The sequence below is a fragment of the Monodelphis domestica genome, chromosome 1, assembly GCF_027887165.1.
Source record: "Monodelphis domestica isolate mMonDom1 chromosome 1, mMonDom1.pri, whole genome shotgun sequence".
In the NCBI taxonomy this organism is placed as follows: domain Eukaryota; kingdom Metazoa; phylum Chordata; class Mammalia; order Didelphimorphia; family Didelphidae; genus Monodelphis; species Monodelphis domestica.
This window is the reverse complement of record NC_077227.1, coordinates 472,356,419-472,378,877: the sequence shown is the minus strand read 5'-3', so window position 1 is coordinate 472,378,877 and position 22,459 is coordinate 472,356,419. Positions and strand designations below refer to the sequence as shown.

The following is a 22,459-nucleotide window of genomic DNA, read 5'->3' as shown; positions in this document are numbered from 1 at the left end:
GTGTTCTCAAAGTGGTCTGATCCAGGGCAAAGTTTGATCACTGCTCTTGATCTGAGATGTTCAAGTTCCTGACTTGTGTTTGAATCTGTACAACAATAGTGGGTTACTCTTGGATTTAGCCACTAACATTCAGCTAAAAAGCTTTGTTGGTTCATTGACAGAACTGTAAGCTTCCCTTTGGTCTGAGATTCCTGCCCTTATTACTCCCCTGCAGGCTTCAGATTGGGTTACACAGTTGGAACTACGCTACCTCTGCAGGCAGTCATGCCACTCATACCACTGCTGCTTATTTCCACTAAACTTGCTTCTCTCCACACACAGTCTAAGGCCTGCAATAACTCCAGTGACCCTTAAGAATGAGTCCCTTCTTTAGCCCATTCTGAATCTGTGACCTGGAACTGGTTAGCAAACAATAAAATTGCCAGCTGGCACCTGCTCCAGTGCATGGCAGATTGTGCTGCTCTGGTATGGTTCTGGAACTTCTTTTTGCCCAGGTGCACACCCTTTTTCAGCACTGAATACAGTGTGCCCTTGGTCTTTTTCCAGTACCTGGTCTGAAAAGTGGCTTTCCCCATTTAGATTCAATATTTTCCAGATATTTGTTTTTTTTGGGAGACAGCTCATGATACTTCTTCCTGCTAGTCTCTCATCCTAGCTCAGCTCCATCCTGTCCTCCACCATGGATATATCTTAATGTACAATGCTATTCTCTCTCCACTGTATATGTTGTTTCTTCTTAAAATAAAGCAAACCCATTGAGAGCTATATTCCATTAATGGATTTCATCTTAGTTCTTAGTGGTGTGTGACGTCCACTATTCTTCTAATTGCCTCAACTTTGGGCATCTGAAGTGGTAACTATTTATCTATGCATATCTATCTATATACTATTATTGCAGCTAGAAAGATGTTTATAACACATTTGAACAAAAAGGGACTTTGGAAGTTTCATAGTTATTTTCTGTAAATCATTTAGTCCATATACATATTGCTAGTTATCTCATGCTATGTTATAAGCAACCATCCCGTTGTTTCATTTCACTAATTGGTTTGTAGGTTCCTGGAGGATAAGGATCATAATATTAAAGCATCTAGTATGATTTTCTGCTGTACTTCGTGGTACACTTTACACTATTCTGATTAAAATTTCTTACGTTTTTGCTCAAATATGTTCTGTACTCCTCCTGCCTTTAATACATTTATTTTAGTTCTATTCTAGGAATACTATTCCTTTTCTTCTGTCTGTTGAATTCCTACTCTTATCTCAAAGCCCAACACATTATAACCTTCTAGTCTTTCCTTCTCTCATCTGCAATCACCCCCCCAGATCTTGGGACTAGAAATTTGTACACAAAACCTGGAAGACCTGTGTTCTAATTTTCCTTTAGATGCTGATTAGCTGTGTGGATCCTAAGCAGGGGGATTTAACCTCTTCATTTTAGTCTCCTAATCTATGCAATAGAGAAAACAATTGTGAGGGAAAAAAAATAAGATGTCAGCTGCTTCACCAAGCTGAAAGCAATAGAGGCTAAATGCTCAAGGAAACTAAGACTATAAAAGTTACAAAGGTACCAATCTGTATTGGCAGGAGTTTCTTCTTCCCAGAGTTCCCTATAGCAATGAAATGACATCCCGATACCCTACTGCATTGGCTACTTTTTAGTATCACATATGATAGTTATCTGTTTGCCTTATCTCCTTAGCATGACTGCAAACTTCATGAGAACAAAGGCTGTGTCTGGCCTGGGTACTTCTCTTCGCCACATGCACAGCAGTGTTCTGAACACAAGAGACATTCAATATTTGTTGAATTAATCAATAACTATTTGTTAGTACATTATAAACTCCATGAGGAAAAAGACCTTATTGACATCTCCCTCCCTATCCTCTCCATATATAGAAAAGTGCTTTGCTTATAGTAAGCATTTGATAAATACTTGTCGGCATGCATCAAATCCATGTCGACCACTAATGTGTCTATGATTGAGGTCCTCAAAGCATATGTTAAAGTATTTCCCCCTCTTTCCCAAAGTTGTATTTATTCAGCTAACCCCTTTCTTTGTCATAACTTAAAATATGAGCCTTATTTTTCTCAAAGTGTGTCCAACATAACTATAAGAGACAGTGTTATTGTAGTGCAAAGCACACTAGATAAAGAATTGGAAAATCTATATTCTAATTCTGGCTCTGTCATTATTAATGTTAGGTGATCTTGAACAAGCCATTCTTTCACCTGAACTCCAGTGTCCTTATTTGTAAAACGCAGATAAGACCACTTTCCTAAGTTAGCTCAAAGGCTTATTAAGGATCAAGTGAGATAATGAATATGAAAACACTATGAGAAGTTCGAAATGGCATCTAGTATAAAACATGCCCATTATTAGATAGCAAAACTATATTCCTTCTTTTTTAGACTTGTATACATTGATAGAGCATTTTTGGCTTTAAGAACAAGGAGGTGTTCAGGTCTAGTTTTTATTTTGATAGAAGTCAGGTGAACCTTTACAAGACTTGGTTTCCTCAGTCCATCATAATCTACATCCTAACTGAGCTGGGCCTGGGAGCTACTGGGAGGTGTCTCCTGGCTTGTCTGTTTGCTTTGCAGGCTGTAGAGGAATTCCATTTGCTTCCTTTTTGCCTTAGCTCGTTTGATAGTCATTCCAAAGAGCTGGCAGAACAGCTTGATGGAGTCAGGGGAATCGTCATTTCCAGGTATGGGATAGGAAATAAGGCATGGGTTGCAGTTTGTGTCCACAATGCCCACGGTAGGGATGTTCATCTTAGCAGCATCTCTCACAGCCACATGTGTCTCAAAGACATTATTCAGGGTATGGAAGAAGATCATTAAATCTGGCAGACGGACTCCAGGGCCAAACTGGACAGGGGCATTAGTCAACAGGCCCCCTTTAAAATATCGGACGTGGGCATACTCTCCACAGTCCACAGCTAGTTTTTCTATTAAGTGGGTAAACTGGCGGTTTCGGCTGACAAACAAAATAATTCCTTTCCGATAGGCCACATGGGCAGTAAAGTTCAGAGCCAGCTGGAGATGCTTGACCGTTTGATCTAAATCAATGATGTCCTGTTCTAGGCGGGTTCCAAAGATATATGGTTCCATAAACCTGTAAAGGGCAGACAATATGAACACAAAGTATATAGTCAACTCTCAATCACCAGCAGCAACCAAAATGTATTGAGTATTAATTATGTGGTTTCTGTAGCAGCTAGCTGGTCCTGAATTTAGGAAGATCCAAATTCAAATCTAACCATGGATAGCTGTGATTTTTTTTTAACCCTTACCATCTGTCTTAAAATCAATACTAAGTATTGGTTCCCAGGCAAAAGAGCAATAAGGGTTAAATGACTTACCTTGAGTTACACAGCTAGAAAACATCTGAGGTCAGCTCTATCCACTGAGCCACCTTAAATGTCCTTGGCTGTGTGATCTTGAGTAAGTCACTTGTGTATTCATTTTATTAGATTTAGGTAATCTACTATAGACCAAATATGAAAGATGAGTGCTTAGAAGCAGAAATATTCAGACCTCAACCTTTAGTCAAGTCCTATGGAGAGGGGCCCATGACACTTAAGCTAGCCTTTCCGGTAGTAAGCCATCTTTGCTCTCTACTATATAGTTCCATACCCATTCCCTTATGTCTCCCTGCAGTTTGAGAAACACTTAACAGTCTCACAAAATAAGAGAGAATAAGGTTACATCTGAAGGTGGAGAAGAAATCACCATCCAGCTTGGTCCCCAGTGGGCTCAAACACAGTTCTTTTTTTCTCTTATGGAGGATTATGAGGCATAGAATTCACCTGGAAAGTGGTTCTACTTTCCTTAAACTCAACCTCTTCTTTCACAGGGGGAAAAGGAGTCAGTTATGGCACCAATAAGATAAGTAATGGTAAGCAATATTGCAGACACAGAAATAAAAGTGCTTGCCCTTTAAAAGCTTACAATCTAGGAACAGAGAAATGACACATATGTAAAATAATGATAACTAACATTTACATAGTACTTACTATGTGCCAGGTATTGTGCTAAGTGCTTTATAACTATGGGTATCCCTTCCACATCATGGGGTTAGAAGCGTGGCGCATCCAAGATTTGGAAAATCCATGTAAAAATTTTTGGCCCTCCCTCTATACCAGAGAAGTCTGAATTTTTTTTATGGTCCTTTACAGTATCTTATTATAAAATTTGGGTTATGTACATGTATGTCTTCTACACTGCAGAAGCAAACTTTAATTTTTTACTTATTTTAACTTTAAAAAGGAATTTGTATACAATTATGGTATTAAATGATCAAATATGTTGATAATATTCAATTTCATTCATATATTTTATGCATTTTTGAGTTTCTAAACTTGTTCTATGCTGTCTGCTGGCTTGTGTATTGTCTGCAGTTTCAGCAAAACTCTCCCCAAAATTCCCACTTACTTTTATTATACAAACCCTTGATATAGTGAAACCACCACTGGGAAATGTGGATGTGGAACCTAGATGTGGAAGATACTTATATTGTCTCCTTTGATCCTCACAACAACCCTGAGGGGTAGGTGCTATTATTATTCCTATATTACAAATAAGGAAACTGAGACAGGGACTAGGTGACTTTCCCAGTGTCATACAGCTAATAAGTATTTCAGGCCAGAATTGAACTCATGTCTTCCTGACTTCAGGCCCAGAACTCTATCCACTGCTACTATGTAGCAAAAAAGAAAAATATAATAGAAAGCAATATGTAAATGCTTGGCAAGTAGAATAGACAAATACTTAATAAATATCTATTAAATTAATCTGGATAGAAGGTTGGGCATACCTGTGACGGCAACCTTTTTTGTGTCCCAAGTGTACTCTTGCATCAAAAAGGGTTTGGAGGGAAAACAATTCCCTTATGTTAAAGAAATCAGAGTGTTTGAGGGGTTCAGACAAAATCTTGTCTTGGAGATCTAGAGGAAGAAAAAACTGGTGAGTTTTAAAAGACTATACAAAATAGATTTGCTTATCAAATTAATATCTATTTTTGAAAATTGACAAGAAAATCTTCTATCAGTTCCATACTTTTCGAGGAAACTGTGGGAAGCATCTGCCTTTATGAGACACTCTCTGTTCATATTGTACCTCTAACACATATTACCCATGTGATTTTGGTATACTTTATCTACCTAGGCCTCGGGTTTCCCTTCTATAAAATGAAAGGGCTGGACTAGATCTCTTAAGCTTTTTACAGTTCTAAATCCTATCGTCCCATGTCTTCTAAATCAGGATATCCCACCTCTCTAAAAATATCTGTGTACCCCAAGAATGTAAGTCAAGAATTTACTTCAGGAAAACTAAAGACTTGATTTGGAATCTATCACAAATTAGCTGTGTGACTTAAGGCAAATCACTTCCCTTTTCTGAGCTTTGCTTTTCTCATCAATAAAGGGAAAGGGAAGGGAACAAACTTTTATATAGTGCTTACTATGTGCTAGGCATTATGCTAAATGCTTTATATTATCTCATTTAATACTCACAATAACCCTGTGAGGTAAGTGCTATTATGATCCTCATTTGACAAATGAGAAAATTGAGTCAAAGGTTGAATGACTTGTCCAGGGTCATATAGCCAGTAAGTGTCTCAGGCCAGATTTGAACTCAGGTTTTTCTGACTCCAGACCCAGCATTCTATCTACTGTAACACCTAGCTTCCTAAATGTCTATGTGCCAGGCACTGTGCTATGTTCTAGAAAGTACCCACTGGCATGGAGATTAAGTTAACCCATTTAGAATTATAGATCTATGTAGAATTTTAGAGATGAACTGAGAGGGAAGAGAACTTCCTAAACTTACATGTCTATTAGTGATGAGTCCAGGAACAACATCCTAGATTTAGAGCTAAAAGGCATCTTAGCTGACCTCCTCATTTTATAGAAAGGTCAAGTAGTTATTCCAAAAGCATACAGGTAGTAAGTAGCAGAGCCAGAATTAGAATGCTGTGGCTTCAAGTTCAGTGCTCTTTTCCCTGTACCCACTGTAGCATCCATTAAAAAAAAACAACAAAAAACAAAAACCTCTTATCTGCTGTAATAGAATTGATATTAAGTATCAGTTTCAAAGCAGAAGAGTGGTAAGGGTCAGGCAATTGGGATTTAGTGACCTGAACAGGGTCACACAGCTGAGAAGTGTCTGAGGCCAAATTTGAACCCAGGACCCCCTATCTGTAGGCCTGGCTCTCTATTCACACCTAGCTATACTCTTGCGTCACCTATTCTAAGGCATCCCTGCTTCCCCCTGCCCTCAATGATGATTTCTATTGAGATCTCTGTTTTCTATAATTAAATGGAACATTACTGTCATCCTCTTGCTGAAAGATCCCTGGAGCAGGAACACTTCCATACATCCGCAGGCTGGGCTGTGAAGTCCAGGGGGAGGCCTTTCCCAGAAAATCCAGCCAATGCAACTTGGATAGGGTGCCTGGGGAAAGAACACATGAACTGAGTTTGAGAGGCCCTAACAGGCACCTGGCAGATCTGCCACAGGCTTCTTCGTGTTCTTGGCCTCCCAGACCCCTCTGGCAGACAGCTGAAGCCTACAGACCCCTTCTCAGAATACTTATTTTTAAAATGCATAAAAAAGATACAGGAAACCATAAGGAAAACCAATTATAATCAAGAACAGTTATAAAAAATAACGATAAAGGGGGCAGCTGGGTGGCTTGAGAGTCAAGTCTAGAGACAGGAGGCCCTTGGTTCAAATGTGACCTCAGACACTTTCCAACTGTGTGGCCCTGGGCAAGACACTTACCCCCCCCTCACCCCCCAAATTGCCTAGCTCTTACCACTCTTCTGCCTTGGAACCAATATTGGTTCCAAGGCAGGAGATAAGGGTTAAAAAACTATAACCACCACTACCACCAAAAAACCAAGTCCAGGAGCCCCCGCTTAAGAACCCTTGGTCTGTAGAATACATATGAAATCAGGGCCCAGCTCCCCTTCGCCCATCAGTCCTAGTTCAATGCCATTCCCCTTTCCTTCCCCACACCACCCCGTCCACCCCTCCTTTTCCTCCTTCTCTCCCCTTCCCCACCCTATCCCCGGCCCGGGCTTCTCCCTCAGCTCCGCAAGGGGCCGGGGTGGTGCGGAGCAGGACACGCCACTCCGTGCACTCGCTCACCCGCCCGAAGGAGCGGTACCAGAGCCGGAACCAGAGCCATGTTGCGGGACAGGCCCAGCGTCCCGGCACAGGAAGGACGTCGCGCTCGCTGGCCGGAATAGAGGGCCCCTTCCCGCGGCCGAGCTCTCGATAGCGCCGCCTTCCGCTCCAGCGGAATCACTGCAGGCTCCTACGAGCACGCACCCAGGAAGGAAATGTGCTACCCTAAATTATACATGTAAATATTTCTATAGAATTATGTGATAATGATATGTATTATATAACATCATTACGTAAATACAACATAAGTTTGTATTCTATAATAGAGAATATAATAGAATTATATTGACAATATACTTTTTAAAAAAAACCCTCACTTTCCGTCCGAGAATATCGATTCTCAGGCAACAGAGCAGTAAGGACTAGTGAATGGGGGTTAAATGACTTGCCCTGTATCACGCAGCTAGGAAATGCCTGAAGTCACATTTGAACCCAGGACCTCCCGTCTTCAGGCCCGACTCTCCATCCATTGAGTCACCTAGCTAGTCCAACAATATACATTTATAGAATAAATGAAGGGTAACAATCTTTCTCCTCTTAAAGCTTTGCTATAAAAGCGCACAGCTCCCACGCCCCGGGACCTCTCACTGGAAGGGAAATAAGGTTTCTTATAGTTAAAAGGTACAGCTCCTTGAGAGGAGGGACTTTTTCTTCCCTCTTCTCACCCTCCCCTCTTTTTCTGCTTCTCCCTTCTCCTCTCCTCTTCCTCTCTCCTCGGTTCCCCTCTACCACCACCCGACCCATCCCCTGCAGCCCTCTCTGTAGGAAAGGCCATTGTCAAAGATTTGCCGATTGCTGCTGATACAGACTAAATTCAAAAGATTCCGGGCTACGGTCTCATGACTGTTAGAGACCTGCTTAAATCCAGATTGTCAGAGGCTCCTAGAAGGGAGCCTTTTTTGCCCGGAGAATCACAGATGGAGAGGTTAGGGCGGAGAGGCAAAGGATTAATGCTGTTTCTTCTTTCTATCATCTCCAAATCCTCACCTCGCCCCTTCCCAAATAAACAGTACTGGCCAGTTAGAAGATGTCAGTCCTAGAATTAACTCGCTAGTTAGTTTAGTTCATCCAAGAGTTATGCTGATGTCAACAAGCCTTTATGAATAAGCACTGCGGGTCAAACACTGGGGATCAAAGAAAGGCAGAAAGCAGTCTCTGCCCTCAAGGAGCCCACCTTCTAATCAGAAGGACAACACCAAATGACTATGTCTAAACAAGATATATGCCAGATAAACTGGAGATACAGCCATTTCATAGGGGAGGCACTCGTGCTGAAGGGGACTGAAGGGGACTGTGAGAGAAGCAGCAAGGAGGCCAGTGCCATTGGATCATGGAATATGTGGAGAGGTAGCAAGATAAAGACTGGAATGATAGAAAAGGGCCAGGTTAAAAATGGCTTTAAAAACCAGAGGATTTTATATTTAGTCCTGGAGTAATAGAGAGCCACTGGAATTTGTTGAGTGGTAGGAAAAAGGAGGGTTGAGGTGTTGTGGTTAGGCTTGCGCTTTAGAAAGATCACTTTGACAGCTGAATGGAAGATGGACTGGAGGGAGGTAAACCATTTTTGCAAAATGTTCCATTTTTCATCAATTCAGAAAGTCTTACTTAAAATTTTTGATAATTGTCTTTTTTATTATGAAACTGACATGCATTAATAAACATAAACATTTACCAGGACAAAAAAAAATGAAGATTGCAAATAAAAGTTAATTTGATTAAAAGCTTTTTTAAAAAGTATATGTTAAATTTAATATAATAATATCCACATTCCCTGTTTAAACAGTCTCTGTACAATGACCAATAAAATGAAAAGGTTTGGCTAGGTTATTCTTTCTTTGAAAGGCTAGCTCAAATGTCATATCTATTCCATAAACCTTTCCTGATGTCTCCCATCCACATTGTTGCTGCTCACTCATGTCAGTTATATCTGACTCTTCATGATCCTGTTTAGAGTTTTCTTGGCAAAGATACTAGAGTAATTTGCCCATTTCCTTCTCCAGATCATTTAACAGATGAGGTCCTGAGAGAAACAGGGTTAAGTGACTTTCCCAGAGTCACGCATTGCTAATAAGTATCTGAGGCCAGATTTGATCTCACAAAGATGAATCTTCCTGACTCCAGGCCTGGCGGTGTCTACTGTGTCCATCTTCTTATTACCTTTTATTTATTACATATTTTATATGTACTTTTATTAGTAAACATTATTTATTTCGATAAAATATAATCTGCTTGAGGGCAAGGAAAATTTCATTTTTATCTTTTTATCTCTAGTTCTTGGCATATAAGATGTGATTGATGAGTTTTTATTGGTTGATAGCTTCTTCACCACTATAGCTAAAATGGGTGATTTGATGAGCATTCAAGGATGTCTAAGTTTCTATCCTCAGGGTACTTATAACAGTGTGGTTAGGCAATACAGATATTATGTCACTAAGCAACTAAGAATATAAACCAGAGGGCAGCTGTTTCAAAATGAATAATATAAATAATTAAAGAATATGGAAGGATTAAAAAGGGGAGGGATAAGAATGGACTAGAATAGACAAAGAATAATTTTTAAGCACTGGCAGCTAGATAATGAAGAGGATATAATACTGGGCCTAGAGTCTGGAAGACCCATTGGGCAGATTGGTAAGAGGGAAACCAGGAGAAAGAAGCATCATGAAAGCCCAGCCTGAAGAGATTATCAAAGACAAGAGAGAGATAAAGAGTGTCAAAGGCAGCAAAAGGTCAACAAAAAGAACTGAGCAAAGGTAATTAAATTTGCCAATTCCAATGCCAATATCATTGTGAAGGGCTTAAAAAGCCAAATATGTGATCCTGATTAAAAACACAAATATGTAATTTTATATGTGATCCTGGAGATAATAGCCAACCACTGGAATTTATTGAGCATGTAAGGAGGGGATGTGGTCAGTCCTGCACTTTTGCTCTGTTGGAAGCTGAGTAGAGAATAGACTGGGGTGTATAGAGAGTTGAGGAAGATAGATCAATTATTGGAAAGTTGCAGAGATTCAGGAGTGAGGTGATAAAGGCCTACATAGATCAATGTGACAGTTGTGTAATTGGAGGTAAGGGCTGTATGTGAGAAATGTGAAGGTAAAAATGACAATGCTTGACAACAGATTGGATATATGGGGTAAGTACTAGGGAGGGTGAGTACTAGGTAAGTTATGAGCCTAGGAGATTGGAAGATTGATATGACCTTGGACAGTAATAGAGAACCTGGGAAGAAGGGAAGGTCCCTAGGTGGCCCAATGGGTAGGGTACCAGCCCTGGAGTCAGTAAGACTCATCTTCCTGAAGTCAAATCCGGCCTCAGATACTTACTAGTAACAGACCTTGGGCAAGACATTTCATCTTCTTTGCCTCAGGTTCCTTCTCTGTAAAATGAGCCAAAGGAGGAAATGCCAAATCCAGTATCTTTGACAAGAAAATCCCAAATGGGGTCATGAAGTGTTGAATGTAACTGAACAGCAACAATAATATGAATAATTCCATTTTGGAGATGTTGAGTTTAAGATACCTAAGTGACATCCAATTTCAGGTATCCAAGTGTCAGTTGTTAATTTGTTCCTGGCAAAATTAGATTTGAATATAGAGATCTAGGAATCATTGGAATAAAGATGATACTTGAACGCTTGGGAGCTGATGAGATTACCAAGCAAGATAGGATAGAGGTAAAAGAGAAAAAGGTCCAGGTTAGAGCTATGGGGGATATTCATAGCTAGTGGGCACAATCTGGATAAGGATCAGCAAAGGAAACTGAGAAGGAACAGATAGGCAGGAAAGAGGAAAATAGGGAGAAAGCAGCATCACCAAAGCTTAGAAGATAGTACTCAGGAGGAGAGGGTGCTTGACAATGTCAAAGGCTTTGGAATTCTCAAGACATATAAGAATGATCTGGGTCTTGAAGAATGAGAAAGCTTTAGATACCTGGAGTTGGAATTAAAGAATTATGGAAATTTAGAGCTGGAAGGAACCTTAAAAATCTATCTCCTCACAGGTGGTTAACATAAGTGGATTCAACATACACTAACATACATGCATCCACCAGCCTTTTGAGTATATGGCTAGCTACAAAACATACACACAAAACAAAAAAAAAAAAACAAAAAAAACAAGGTAGGGAGACTAAGTTGTTTTTGGTCAAAGTAGATATGCATAATAAAAACTGGAATGTGATCTAGGTGGGCAGACTGTACAGACCTTATCTTCTAAGGTTACCTTCTGTCCTGTTTTAATTCATTTGCAGCTAAGCCATAGAGAATCTTGGGAATATGTAAGAGTGGCTAACCCTTTTAAGTAGTTACTTGTAAAAGAAGGTTTGATCTCTGGGGTAGGGAGGGAGGAGACTCTCTTCCTGGATTTTGTTAACCCCTTGTAGTGACTATCACTAAAGAATTTTGAGCAAAATCTGGACTGAGGGGTGGACCTTAACATTAGACCTTAACACAAGGGTTCTTAATTTAGGGTCCATAAACTCATAGATTTCAGGGAGGTCTATAAATTTGGATGGTAAAAAAAATACATATTTCTTTTCTTTTTTAACCTTTACTTTAGGTATTAAAATTGATATTGAGTACCTGCTCCATGGCAAAAGAGTGGTAAGGTCTAGGCAATTGGGGTTAAGTGACTTGCCCAAGTAGGTAGGTAGGAAGTGTCTGAGGCCACATTTGAAGCCAGGACCTCCCAGCTCTAGGCCTAGTTCTCTATCCTCTGAGCCATCTAGCTACTCCAGCACATTTATTTTCATTAACCTTTAACTGAAATATGTATTTCCTTCAATTATGAACATAGACAGCAACTATTATTCTGAGGAATACCAGAATTACCAGGCTCCCAAAAGGCTTCATGACTCGCCAAAAAGTTAAGCCCTCCTTCTTCAGCAGAATGAAGGCCAGAAAGAAGAGATGCCACATTTAGCAAAAAGGGACCCCTCTCTCTGCAAGGCCACCAAATAAGGGGAAAGCCCAGCAGCTTGCAGGCCCAGAAGAAATGCTTTGCTGTTCGTGGAGCAGACATCCTATTTAAGGATCCTCCAGTAGCATGAGACATACAAGTTCCCCCTCCACACATGTTCCTCTGGTGTTAGTCCCTGATGCTTTGTCCTTATTATATGTTCACCTCTCCATTCGTAATGGTATATTTTTTTGGTATGGGAAGAGTGATCTACATTTGGGGGGAAATATTCTATTGAAAATCTTTTTAAAAAATGCTATTTCATTAAATTACTTTGTTTTCAACTAACTGTGTCTTACGGCAGATTAGAGGAAAAATAGACACCAGTGGAGGCTTGTGATCTGTTTGGTTTTTTTTTTTTTCCAGTGGATGTGAACCAAAGAGCATCTTGGACCTGGGGCAGCTATATGTGTGCATGTGAGGTGCCACATGTACTACAATAGTGATGATGAAGAAACAATCTTGTAAAGCTAGTGATTTTGCTGACCTAGCATTTACAATTTCATTAGATTCTTGAAGAAATAAGGAATTATATTGGGGTATCTATCTAGAGAACTGTTTTACAGACATTTGTCATATCAACAAAAAATTTCCACCCTAAGAACAAATGACATCAATGTACTTGGCTACTTGGGCCCATAGAATCATAAAGTTTTAATATGAAAATTAAGAATATTAATTTTAAATTTTATTTAAAATTAAATTTAATATTTTTAATTTAACTTAAATTTTAAATTAAAAATTTTAAATAAAATCTTAAAATTAATTTAAAACTTACATTTCTATGATTTCACAAATATTTATTGGAATCCTATGGCATTTTCTCAAAGAAAAAAAGGATTATTATTTCACTCTATTGAAGAACATAGCTTGTCGATCTAAAATCAAAATTAATTCAGCACATAAATAGAATTCTGGAAACTACATAGAATTGTATTGCACCTTTAAGAACAAGCTACTTTCAAGTCAAGTTCTAGGTTGCCTAGCAACAGAATGTTTGCTACACTGAAAAACTCGGCTTAATTTTGCCGGGTCTATTTCTTGGGTTTCCTTCCGAATCGGTTCTCTCCCACTCCGCGAGGAAATGCCCCAGGAAGCACCCCAACAATCTCCTCAACAAGATGAAGAAAAGGCAGAAGTTTACTTGGAGAAAACCAGCGATTATTACCGAGTGAGCAAAAATTTGCCAACCAGGTTCAATAATCCTGGGTGGTTTCGGGGCTACAGGTGAGAAAGAAAACCTTTCAGGGATAAATATCGTTAAGAGATGGAAGGTGGGAAGGGTTCTCAGACTCGAAACAAGTGATGAGATGGTTAGAAGCAGAAATACTATGGTCTAGATTCCTCATTCGAAGGCAGAGAAGGAACGTGATCAATACTATCGCCAAGATAAAACGGGAGAGTAAGTGGTTACGGGCTTCCTGTTTTACACATAGTGTCTGCTTTTAAACCTCTGAGCGGGGTTCAAACATATATATATATATATATATATATATATATATATATATATATATATATATATATATATATATATATATATATATATATATATATATATATATATATATATATATATTTAAATTAACCCCCGAAAAGCCTGTGAAGTCAAGGAAGCTCCAATTCGATCGACTTGGAAGCCTTTTGAGAATCTGTGGCTATCACCTCTGACCTACTAATCCAGACTAATGATTCTCCAAGAGAAGGGAGCATCATCAGAGTCCTCCAGGAAGACATTGCATTTTATAGCCAATGTTCATTTGAGCTAACCTCTGAGAATTTAAGGGATCTGCGGGAGGGCTGGCCCAAGATAGGATAGGAAATTACTCCTCCAGGTGGTTTGTTTTAGGGGATGGGGGGATGGGGCAGGGGGCAGGTCATAGAGACAAAACTCGGAATAAGCAGAGGTGGGGAAAATCCAGCTGTCTTCTTTTTTCTTTCTTCTGAGAAGTCAGAGCTGCACGACGGTAGTTCTTGACTTCCCTGTCACTTGTACACTCTCCCCTCCTCTAGAGGGGACCCCTTTAGGAGATTTCGCTAGTATTTTTCTAGAAAAAAAATTTCTGTCACAGATATGACTTAGGTGAAATAATAGAATGCATAATAAAATGTGTTTTGTATCTACTAGGACTAAGGAAACTCATCCACTGTACAGGACAACTAGCCAAACTTATGGTAGCAGAGCACCTACTGTACATGAAATGCCAGTGAGTATGTGATGGGTTCAGAAGAGATGTGAGGTTTCTATGGGAAAAGAGACTAGAAAATTTAGGCATTGGTTTAAGGAAAGACAGAATTGTCAGGGGGTGGAGGTGGAAAGCACAAAAGAGATGGTATAATGGGCAGGGCTCAGAACTGAGAGTCAGGATACCTGGGGTCTCTCTACTCTTGGTTTTGCCTTTGACTGGTTCTGTGACTCAGCCCTCCCACCCCCCACCCCACCCCTAGTCAGCTCTCCTGCCCTGTTTCCTTGTCTGAATTAATCTCTGCTTTCAAGCCAAGTAAAACATGACAATAGATAGACTATTCTGTGAAGCAAGCAAGCAATAAGCATTTGTTGTACTCTGAATCAGGCACTGTGCTATTATTTGAGTTGTTCAAAATGAAGACATTGCATTGAATGATCTTTGAGGTATCATTTAATAATTATGATGGAATGTTCCAAAGGATTGAAAAAATGAGTATAGTGAAAGATTCCCTAAAAAACAAAAACAAAACAACATTCATGTAATATGTTGCTCTTTTTCACAGAAATGCTGGGGGGATAGAGGTAACTAAAAAATTTATTAACATATCCAATTTGGAAAGTATGTGGTTTGCAATTATATAGCCAGGTTGTTATCATTACTGGATGGCTGGATTCAGTTTTCAAAATTCCTTTTCTAAGTGAAAATAGAAAATAAAAATGTGCTGTATATAAAAAACTAAGGCCAGAGAAGATTGCCCCTTGTTGTTTTGAGACTTGGGAAACAAAATATTACATAGGCTATTTCTGAATCATTAAGAGAACCAATGAAAATAATGTAATAGATTGAATAAGAGACCTCCTTACTATTTAAAGTTTGAACTCCTTTTCCTATCATTCCCAGATTTCATCTATAATCTGTCACCACCCTACTTTTTTAGACTTAAACTCCACTTGTCATCTTCATTTCATTAGTGTTCTCTGATGCCTAGAATGCTTTGCCTCTTGATCTCCACTTCTTAGTTTCCTGGGCTTCCCTTAAGGCTTAGCTCAAATTCCATCTTCTACAGGAAGCCTTTCCCATCTCACTACTGCTACCTCCACCACTTTGTGCTTTCCCTTTTCAAACTACCTTTCATCAACTCTGTATAAATATCTTATATATTCCTAGCTCTTTATTTACCTGTCTTCTTTATTAGAATATGAGCTTCTTGAGGGGACCAGGTTTTTTTTTTGTTTGTTTGTTTGTTTTGCCTTTCTCTTTGCAGCCTAGTGCCTGGCACATAGTAAGTACTTAATAAATCCTCCTTGATTGACTTACCCTGAAGGCTGGTGTCAACTTTGTATCTCCCTCAGTTATAGTTAAAATCACTTTTAAATATAGTCTTTGGAATAGATTGTCCAGAATAAAACATCTGACAAAGGTCAGTGTCATTAATTTAATAGGCTTACTAAGTCATCAATCATTTTTCAGTTGTATCTGACCCTTTATGACCCTATTTGAGGTTTTCTTGACAAAGATATCAGTGGTTTTTTATTTCCTTTTCCAGCTCATTTTACAGTTGAGGAAACTGAGGCAAACAGGGTGAAATGACTTGCTGGAGTCACACAGCTGCTAAGTAGCTGAGGACAGATTTGAATTTGGGAATATGAATCTTCCTGATTCCGGGCTTCGTGCTTGAACCATTTTGCCACTTAGTAGGCCTAAACAACATCAAATTGCACAGAATTATATTGTGAAGATTCAGAACTCATTTTATTTCTGAAAAGACTTTCTCTCTCTCTCTCTCTCTCTCTCTCTCTTTTAAAATAACCCTTACCTTCCATCTTAGAATCAATACTATGTATTGGTTCTAAGGCAGAAGAGTGGTAAGGGCTAGGCAATGGGGGTTAAATGACTTGCCCAGGGTCACACAGCTAGGAAGTGCCTGAGGCTAGATTGGAACCCAGGACCTCCCATCTCTGGGCCTGGCTTTCCATCCACTGATCCACCCAGCTACCCCCAAGACTTTATCTTTAAAAAAAAAAAGGAGAGGGATCATGGGAAGATGGAAGAGTAGAGTATAAGACTGCCTCAACTTCCAAACTCACCCACAATCAGAAATAAGTCCACAGAATCAATGCTAAAAGTGGCAAAAATGGGAGAGATGGGAGTGAATCGGAGCAGCCAAGGACAACCTGGGAGGGGAGTCTCAGAATCACCTGGTGGTCAAGCACAGAAGAACAAACGCTGAAGAATCAATAAACTGGGGCTGGGCGGTCTCACCCTGACTGCTTAACCTGGGAGTCTTTATTCCAGTGGCAGATACCAGCGGAGTCAATAGGCAGCAAGCCCTAGAGTAACTGTACCTGCTCTGAGGGCCTTAAAAGGGAGCCCGTGAAGAAGCACACACCGGTAAGAGCAGTTGCTGGAGGGCTGGGGGCCCTGCTGGCTCATGGATGCCCATAAGAGAATGGAGTCTCTGGCTGCCATCCCAGTGGGAAGATGACTTCTGTGCTGACAGGGGCAGAATTGCAGGGAGCAGAGACTACACCCGGCCGAGATGATAGAAACTGGCCTAAGTGGGGCTCAGGAAGTAACAAACTCGAGAAACTCTGAAGCCCCAGGCATTTCTTCCTGTCCACCCCCTGACATAGAACTATCAATTAAGCCTATTGGTCTGGCCACTAAAATTGGAAAAAACAAACAAATGAATAAGCCAAAGAGAAAGATCCTAACTATAGATAGCTTTTATAGCAGGGGTCCCCAAACGACAGCCCACGGGCCACATGTGCCCCCTGAGGCCATGTATCCGGCCCCCACATCGCTTCCGGAAGGGTGGTCAGGGAGAGGAGCCCTGTATGTGACTCTGCCAAGTGCAGTGTTGCTCACGTACAGTACTACTTCCGGTGACACAATCTTTTTCGGGGCGCCTTCCACAAAGGATTATGTGGCTGCAGAATGGAAGATGTCAGCATGGTGAGTGGCGATCTGGGGGAGGGGATTCTGCATTATGTATACTGCACGAATTTAGGGTTAGGGTTAGGGTTAGGTTTTTATAGTCCGGCCCTCCAACGGACTGAGGGACAGTGAACTGGCCCCTTGTGTAAAAAATTTGGGGACCCCTGTTTTATAGGGACAGAGAAGACCTGGGTTCAAATTCAGATAATAGTGAAGTTAAATCACCTACTTCTAAAACAGCAAAGAAAAACACCAAATGATCACAAGCCCAGAAAGAGTTTTTGGAAGAGCTTAAAGAGGATTTCAAAAACCAAATGAAAGGTATTAAGGAAAAACTGGAAAAAATAAGATTCAAGAATGCAAGGAAATTACAAAAGAAAGATGACCCAATTGGAAAAGGAGATCCAAAAACTCATGGAAGAAAATAATTGATTAAAAAATAGAATTGGTAAGATAAACCTTTGGTTAATATAATTAAAAGCGAGAGAAAAAAACCAAATCACTAGCATTAAAGATGAAAAGAGTGAATATACTACCAAATAAAGAGGAAATTAAAGCAATTACTAAGAGTTATTTTTCTCAATTACATGTCAACAAATTTCACATGTGTGAAATGGAAGAATACTTCCAAAAATATAAACTGCCTAGACTATCAAAGAAGGAAATAAAATATCTAAATAAACCTATTTTAGAAGAAAAAAAATTGAACAGACCATAAATGAACTTCCTAAAAAATAAATGTCAGGACCAGATGGACTCACAAGTGAATTCTTCCAAACATTTAAAGATGAACTAATTCCAATATCAAATAAATTATTTGAAATGATAAAGAGTTTTATTAAACTCCTTTTGTGAAGTAAATATGGTATTGGTACCTAAAGTAGGAAGAGCAAAAATAGAAAAATAAAATTATAAACCAATTTCATTAATGAATATAGATACAAAAATCCTAAATAAAATACTAGGTAGCAGCCTACAATAATACATTATGACTAAACAGGATTTATACCAGGAATATAGGGATGGTTTAATATAAGAAAAATTATCAATATAATTGATTATATTAATAACAAAAGTAAAAAATCATATGATTATATCAATAGATGCAGAAAAAAACCTTTGATAAAATACAATACTCATTCCTATAAAAAACACTGGAAAACATAGGTATAAATGGAGTTTTTCTTAAAAATGCTATGAAGCATCTAGCTAAAACTACCCATAAATATTATTTGTAATAGAGATAAGCTAGAGATCTACCCAATAAGATCAGGATTGAAATAAGGATGCTCATTATCACCAATATTATTTAACATAGTATTAGAAATGCAAGCAATTGTAACATGAGAAGAAAAAAGAAATTGAAGGAACCAGTAATAACAGCTATCTCTTTTTGCAGATGATATAATTGAATACATGAAAAATCCTAGAGATGAAACTAAAAAATTAGCTAAAACTATCAATTTTAGTAAACCCACATAAATCATCAGCATTTTAATATATTATTAACAAAGTCCTGCAAGAAGAGATAGAAAGAGATACACCATTTAAAGTAGCCATAGATAGAATAAGATACCTGGGAGTATACCTGCCAAAACAAATGTAGGAACTTCATGAACATAAATAGAAAATACTTTTTATACAAATTGTCAGATCTAAATAACTGGAGAAATATTGTTTATGGATGGGCAAAGTCAATATAATTAAAATAACAATCCCACCTAAACTAATCATTTGATGTCATCCCAATCAAATTACCAAAAATGTATCTTATTGAACTAGAAAAAATAATTCACTTGGAAGAACAAAAGATCAAGAATATCAAAAGAATTAACAAAAGAAAATGTAAATGAAGGTGATCTAGTAGTACCAAACTTCAAACTATTATAAAGTAGTAATTATCAAAATTACTTGGTACTGACTAAGAAATAGAAAGGTAGATCAATGTAACAGAACAGACATACAACAAACAGTAGTAAAAGATTATAGTAATCTTATATTTGACAAAAGAAAAGATCCAGGCTATTGGGATAAGAAGTATTTGATAAAAATTGCTGGGGCTACTGGAAAGTAGTTTGGTAGAAACTAGATATAGACCAACATCTTACACCATTCACTAAGAAAAGATCAAACCGGATACATGATCTAGACAGAAACGGAAATATCATAAGCAAATTAGAAGAATGGGAACATATCACCCATTAGATTTATGGATAGAAGAGGAATTTATGGGTAAACAAGAGATAAAGAGCATTATGAGATATAAAAATAGGTAATTTTTTGTATACTAAATTGAAATGTTTTTGTAAAAAGAAAACATGGTGCCAAGATTAGAAGGAAAGCAGAAAATTGGGGGAAATTTTTCACAGATATTTCTCAGAGGGCTCATAATCTAAAATTTATAGACAATTGTCAGATTTATGGGAATAAGAGCCATCCTCCAATGGATAAATGGGAAAAAGATATGAACAGTTTTTGGATGAAGAAATCAAAGTTATATATAGGTACATGAATGAATGTTTTAAATCATCACTAATTAGGGAAATAAAAACCAAAACAGTTCTGAAATATCATCTCACACCCATCAGATTGGCTAAAATGATGAAAGTGCAAAATGACAAATGTTGGAGGGGATGTGGAAAAGTAGGGACATTAATACCCTACTGGTAGAATTGTGAACTGGTTGGACCATTTTAGAGAGCAATTTAGAATCATACCCAGAGAGCTATAAAACTGTGTCTACCCTTAGACCCAGCTATATCATGGCTAGGTCTATTTTCCAAGGATATCAAGGGAGAAGGAAAAGAACCTGCATGTTCCAAAATATTTATAGCAGCTCTCTTTGTGGTGGCAAAGTATTAGAAATTGAGAGGATGCTTAATTGAGGAATGGCTAAACAAATTGTGGCATATGATTGTGATGAAATACTACCATGCCATAAGAACAATGAGCAGGTTAGTTTTTTAAAAACTTGGAAGGAATGCATTAGATAATGAAGAGTGAAATGAGTAGAATCAAGAGAACATTATATCCAGCTACAGATTTCATATTTGAAGAATAACTTGTGAATGTCACCTCCAGAAAATGAACTGAAAAATGGAAACAAAAAAGACATTATATATATATATATATATATATGTATGGGTGTGTATATATATATATATATATATACATATATATGTACATTTCTTTGCACATGATACTTTATTCTATGGTATGGGGCAGTGGGAGGGAGAGGCTGAGATGCCTACAAATACATTCTATTAGTAAACAAGCAAAGACAATCCAGAAATTTGGAGGGGAACATCACTGGTGGTGGGCCTTTTTCCCTCTTCCTGCTTTACCTTCAGTTGGGTTCAACTTGCATGTGTTTCTAAAGTATGTGTTTTTTTTTGTTCCATATAAATATCTATGACTGGAAAAGAAAAAGACTTTATCCCTGATACCATATACATATGGTATATCCCAGTCACTAGCAATGCAGCTATTGGGAGAGTTTCATAGAGCAGAAAATATACCAAACAGAGCCAGAAAAACTGGGTTCAAATTGTGGCTTGGTCATTTTCTTCTATCTATGTGACTTAGGCTAACAAAAAAAACAAACAAACAAACCCTTTACCTTCTTACTAAGTATTGGTTGCAAGGCAGAAGAGTGGTAAGGGCTAGACAATTGGGGTTAAGTGACTTGTCCAGGATCACACAGCTAGAAAGTTTCTGAAATCACATTAGAACCCAGAACCTCCCATTTCCAGGCCTGGATCCACTGAGCCATCTAGCTGCATCACCTTGGCTAACTATTACATGATGAATGGAAAGTTACTAATAATACCTATCACTGAATGCATGATATTCTGGGAGTGAGAGTTATGAAAGAAATGCTTTGTATCTAATTAAAATCTGGCTTCAGACACTTCCTAGTTGAGTGACCTTGGGCAAGTCACTTAACCTCAACTGGCTACCACTCTTCTGCCTTGGAACCAATACCCAGTATCAATTCTAAAACACAAAATGAGGATTAAAAAAAAAGTGCTTTAGTAAAGCACTATAAATTATCATTACTAATTAAAGTTTTCTTTTTTTTCAGAAAAGTTTTCACAGCACAGAACATTCCTTTTCTCAACATTATGGAGCTTGTGGGATGTATAGAAGTAATGGTTTTAATGTATTCACTGACAAGAGCCTTGTGACAGGCCCTGATAATTTCATCACGTATTATGATCGACTGAACTTCCATCCCAGTTACAATGCTAAGAAACCATCAATCTGTGAATAATGAGCACGTCCTCCTCTCTTAATGGTACTTCTGTTTCTACATTGCAATATTCTGAACAATCAGTGTAATCGGTTCCTGCTCGAATGACTGATATTTTTTTTTTAAGTATGGCTATACTGAAGTTTCCCAAGAATTTCTGCATATTTTTGAAGCACTAAAATGAACAAAGCACCAATTATCTCCTATTTTTAACTCCATTGTTATTTTGGGAAGAAAATAATATTCTACTAAACATTTTGACTAAGAATCAATAGAAATATACTGAATTTGAGGAATTGACTGAAATGAATAATCAAGGCATAAGATCTTACACAGTGCTTGGTTCTTCAGTTAATAAATGGATTTACAGTGATAACTGCATTCTGTAGTGTTACTTGGAAATATTTTCATGAGCATATGGAACTGCCACTTAGAATAAAGCATAATGGAAAAGTTCTGGATGATTTCCTGCCATTTACATTCTTCTTGAGTGCTGCATCATGACATGGTGACAGCCAGTAGGGCATAAGTTCTGGCAGGGTCTACCAAGCTAAAAGTCTTTGAGGACAGGCTTGGCTGTTGTTGGAAGATCAGCCTAGCCAAGTTTAGAAAGACTCATGGCCAGGGTAACTGCAGGGGAATAGATTTTTCTGCCATAGTAAATGGTCTTTCAGAGTTGCTAAGTCAGAGAGAAAATGAAATCTGAATGCCCACAGATGCTAAAATAACAGCTCACTGAAGTATAAAAAAACACAAGGATGCAGCTATGGGGGCTGGAGTCTGGGCTTGGCTTGGTTTCATCCGACTGTCAGGGTGACATTATCTGGTCATTCTTCCTCCAATCCAGAAGATAATTATTGGATTGAGGAATAGAAGGGGACTGATATTATATACATACATATACATATATATAAACATATACATAC

The 22,459-nt window shown here is 38.4% G+C and overlaps 2 protein-coding genes across 2 annotated transcripts; one reads left to right on the top strand and one right to left on the bottom strand.

The window, feature by feature from the left end:
- Nucleotides 1-2,460: 2,460 nt before the first annotated feature.
- Nucleotides 2,461-12,118, bottom strand: MRPS2 (mitochondrial ribosomal protein S2). Its single transcript, XM_016428513.2, has 5 exons — nucleotides 12,032-12,118; nucleotides 7,159-7,327; nucleotides 6,337-6,459; nucleotides 4,823-4,952; nucleotides 2,461-3,121 (listed from the first exon to the last, which is right to left on the bottom strand). The coding sequence occupies exons 1-5, from the start codon at nucleotides 12,116-12,118 to the stop codon at nucleotides 2,542-2,544; spliced, it is 1,089 nt and encodes a 362-aa protein (XP_016283999.2). The 3' UTR covers nucleotides 2,461-2,541.
- A 1,016-nt stretch (nucleotides 12,119-13,134) lies between these two features.
- On the top strand, nucleotides 13,135-21,909 carry PIERCE1 (piercer of microtubule wall 1). Its single transcript, XM_001372515.4, has 3 exons — nucleotides 13,135-13,385; nucleotides 14,284-14,362; nucleotides 21,366-21,909. The coding sequence occupies exons 1-3, from the start codon at nucleotides 13,243-13,245 to the stop codon at nucleotides 21,552-21,554; spliced, it is 411 nt and encodes a 136-aa protein (XP_001372552.1). The 5' UTR covers nucleotides 13,135-13,242; the 3' UTR covers nucleotides 21,555-21,909.
- Nucleotides 21,910-22,459: the final 550 nt, after the last annotated feature.

Excerpts from the sequence above, each read along its gene's own strand:
- MRPS2 (XM_016428513.2), bottom strand. The coding sequence starts at position 12,118 with ATGTGGCATCTCTTCTTTCTGGCCTTCATTCTGCTGAAGAAGGAGGGC. Across the intron at positions 4,953-6,336 it reads CTTTCAGCAAGAGGATGACA|ATCTCCAAGACAAGATTTTG; the intron begins GTAATGTTCCAT and ends TTCTTCCTCTAG. Across the intron at positions 3,122-4,822 it reads AAAAAAGGTTGCCGTCACAG|GTTTATGGAACCATATATCT; the intron begins GTATGCCCAACC and ends TGCCCTTTACAG.
- PIERCE1 (XM_001372515.4), top strand. The coding sequence starts at position 13,243 with ATGCCCCAGGAAGCACCCCAACAATCTCCTCAACAAGATGAAGAAAAG. Across the intron at positions 13,386-14,283 it reads GGGTGGTTTCGGGGCTACAG|GACTAAGGAAACTCATCCAC; the intron begins GTGAGAAAGAAA and ends TGTATCTACTAG. Across the intron at positions 14,363-21,365 it reads CTACTGTACATGAAATGCCA|AAAAGTTTTCACAGCACAGA; the intron begins GTGAGTATGTGA and ends CTTTTTTTTCAG.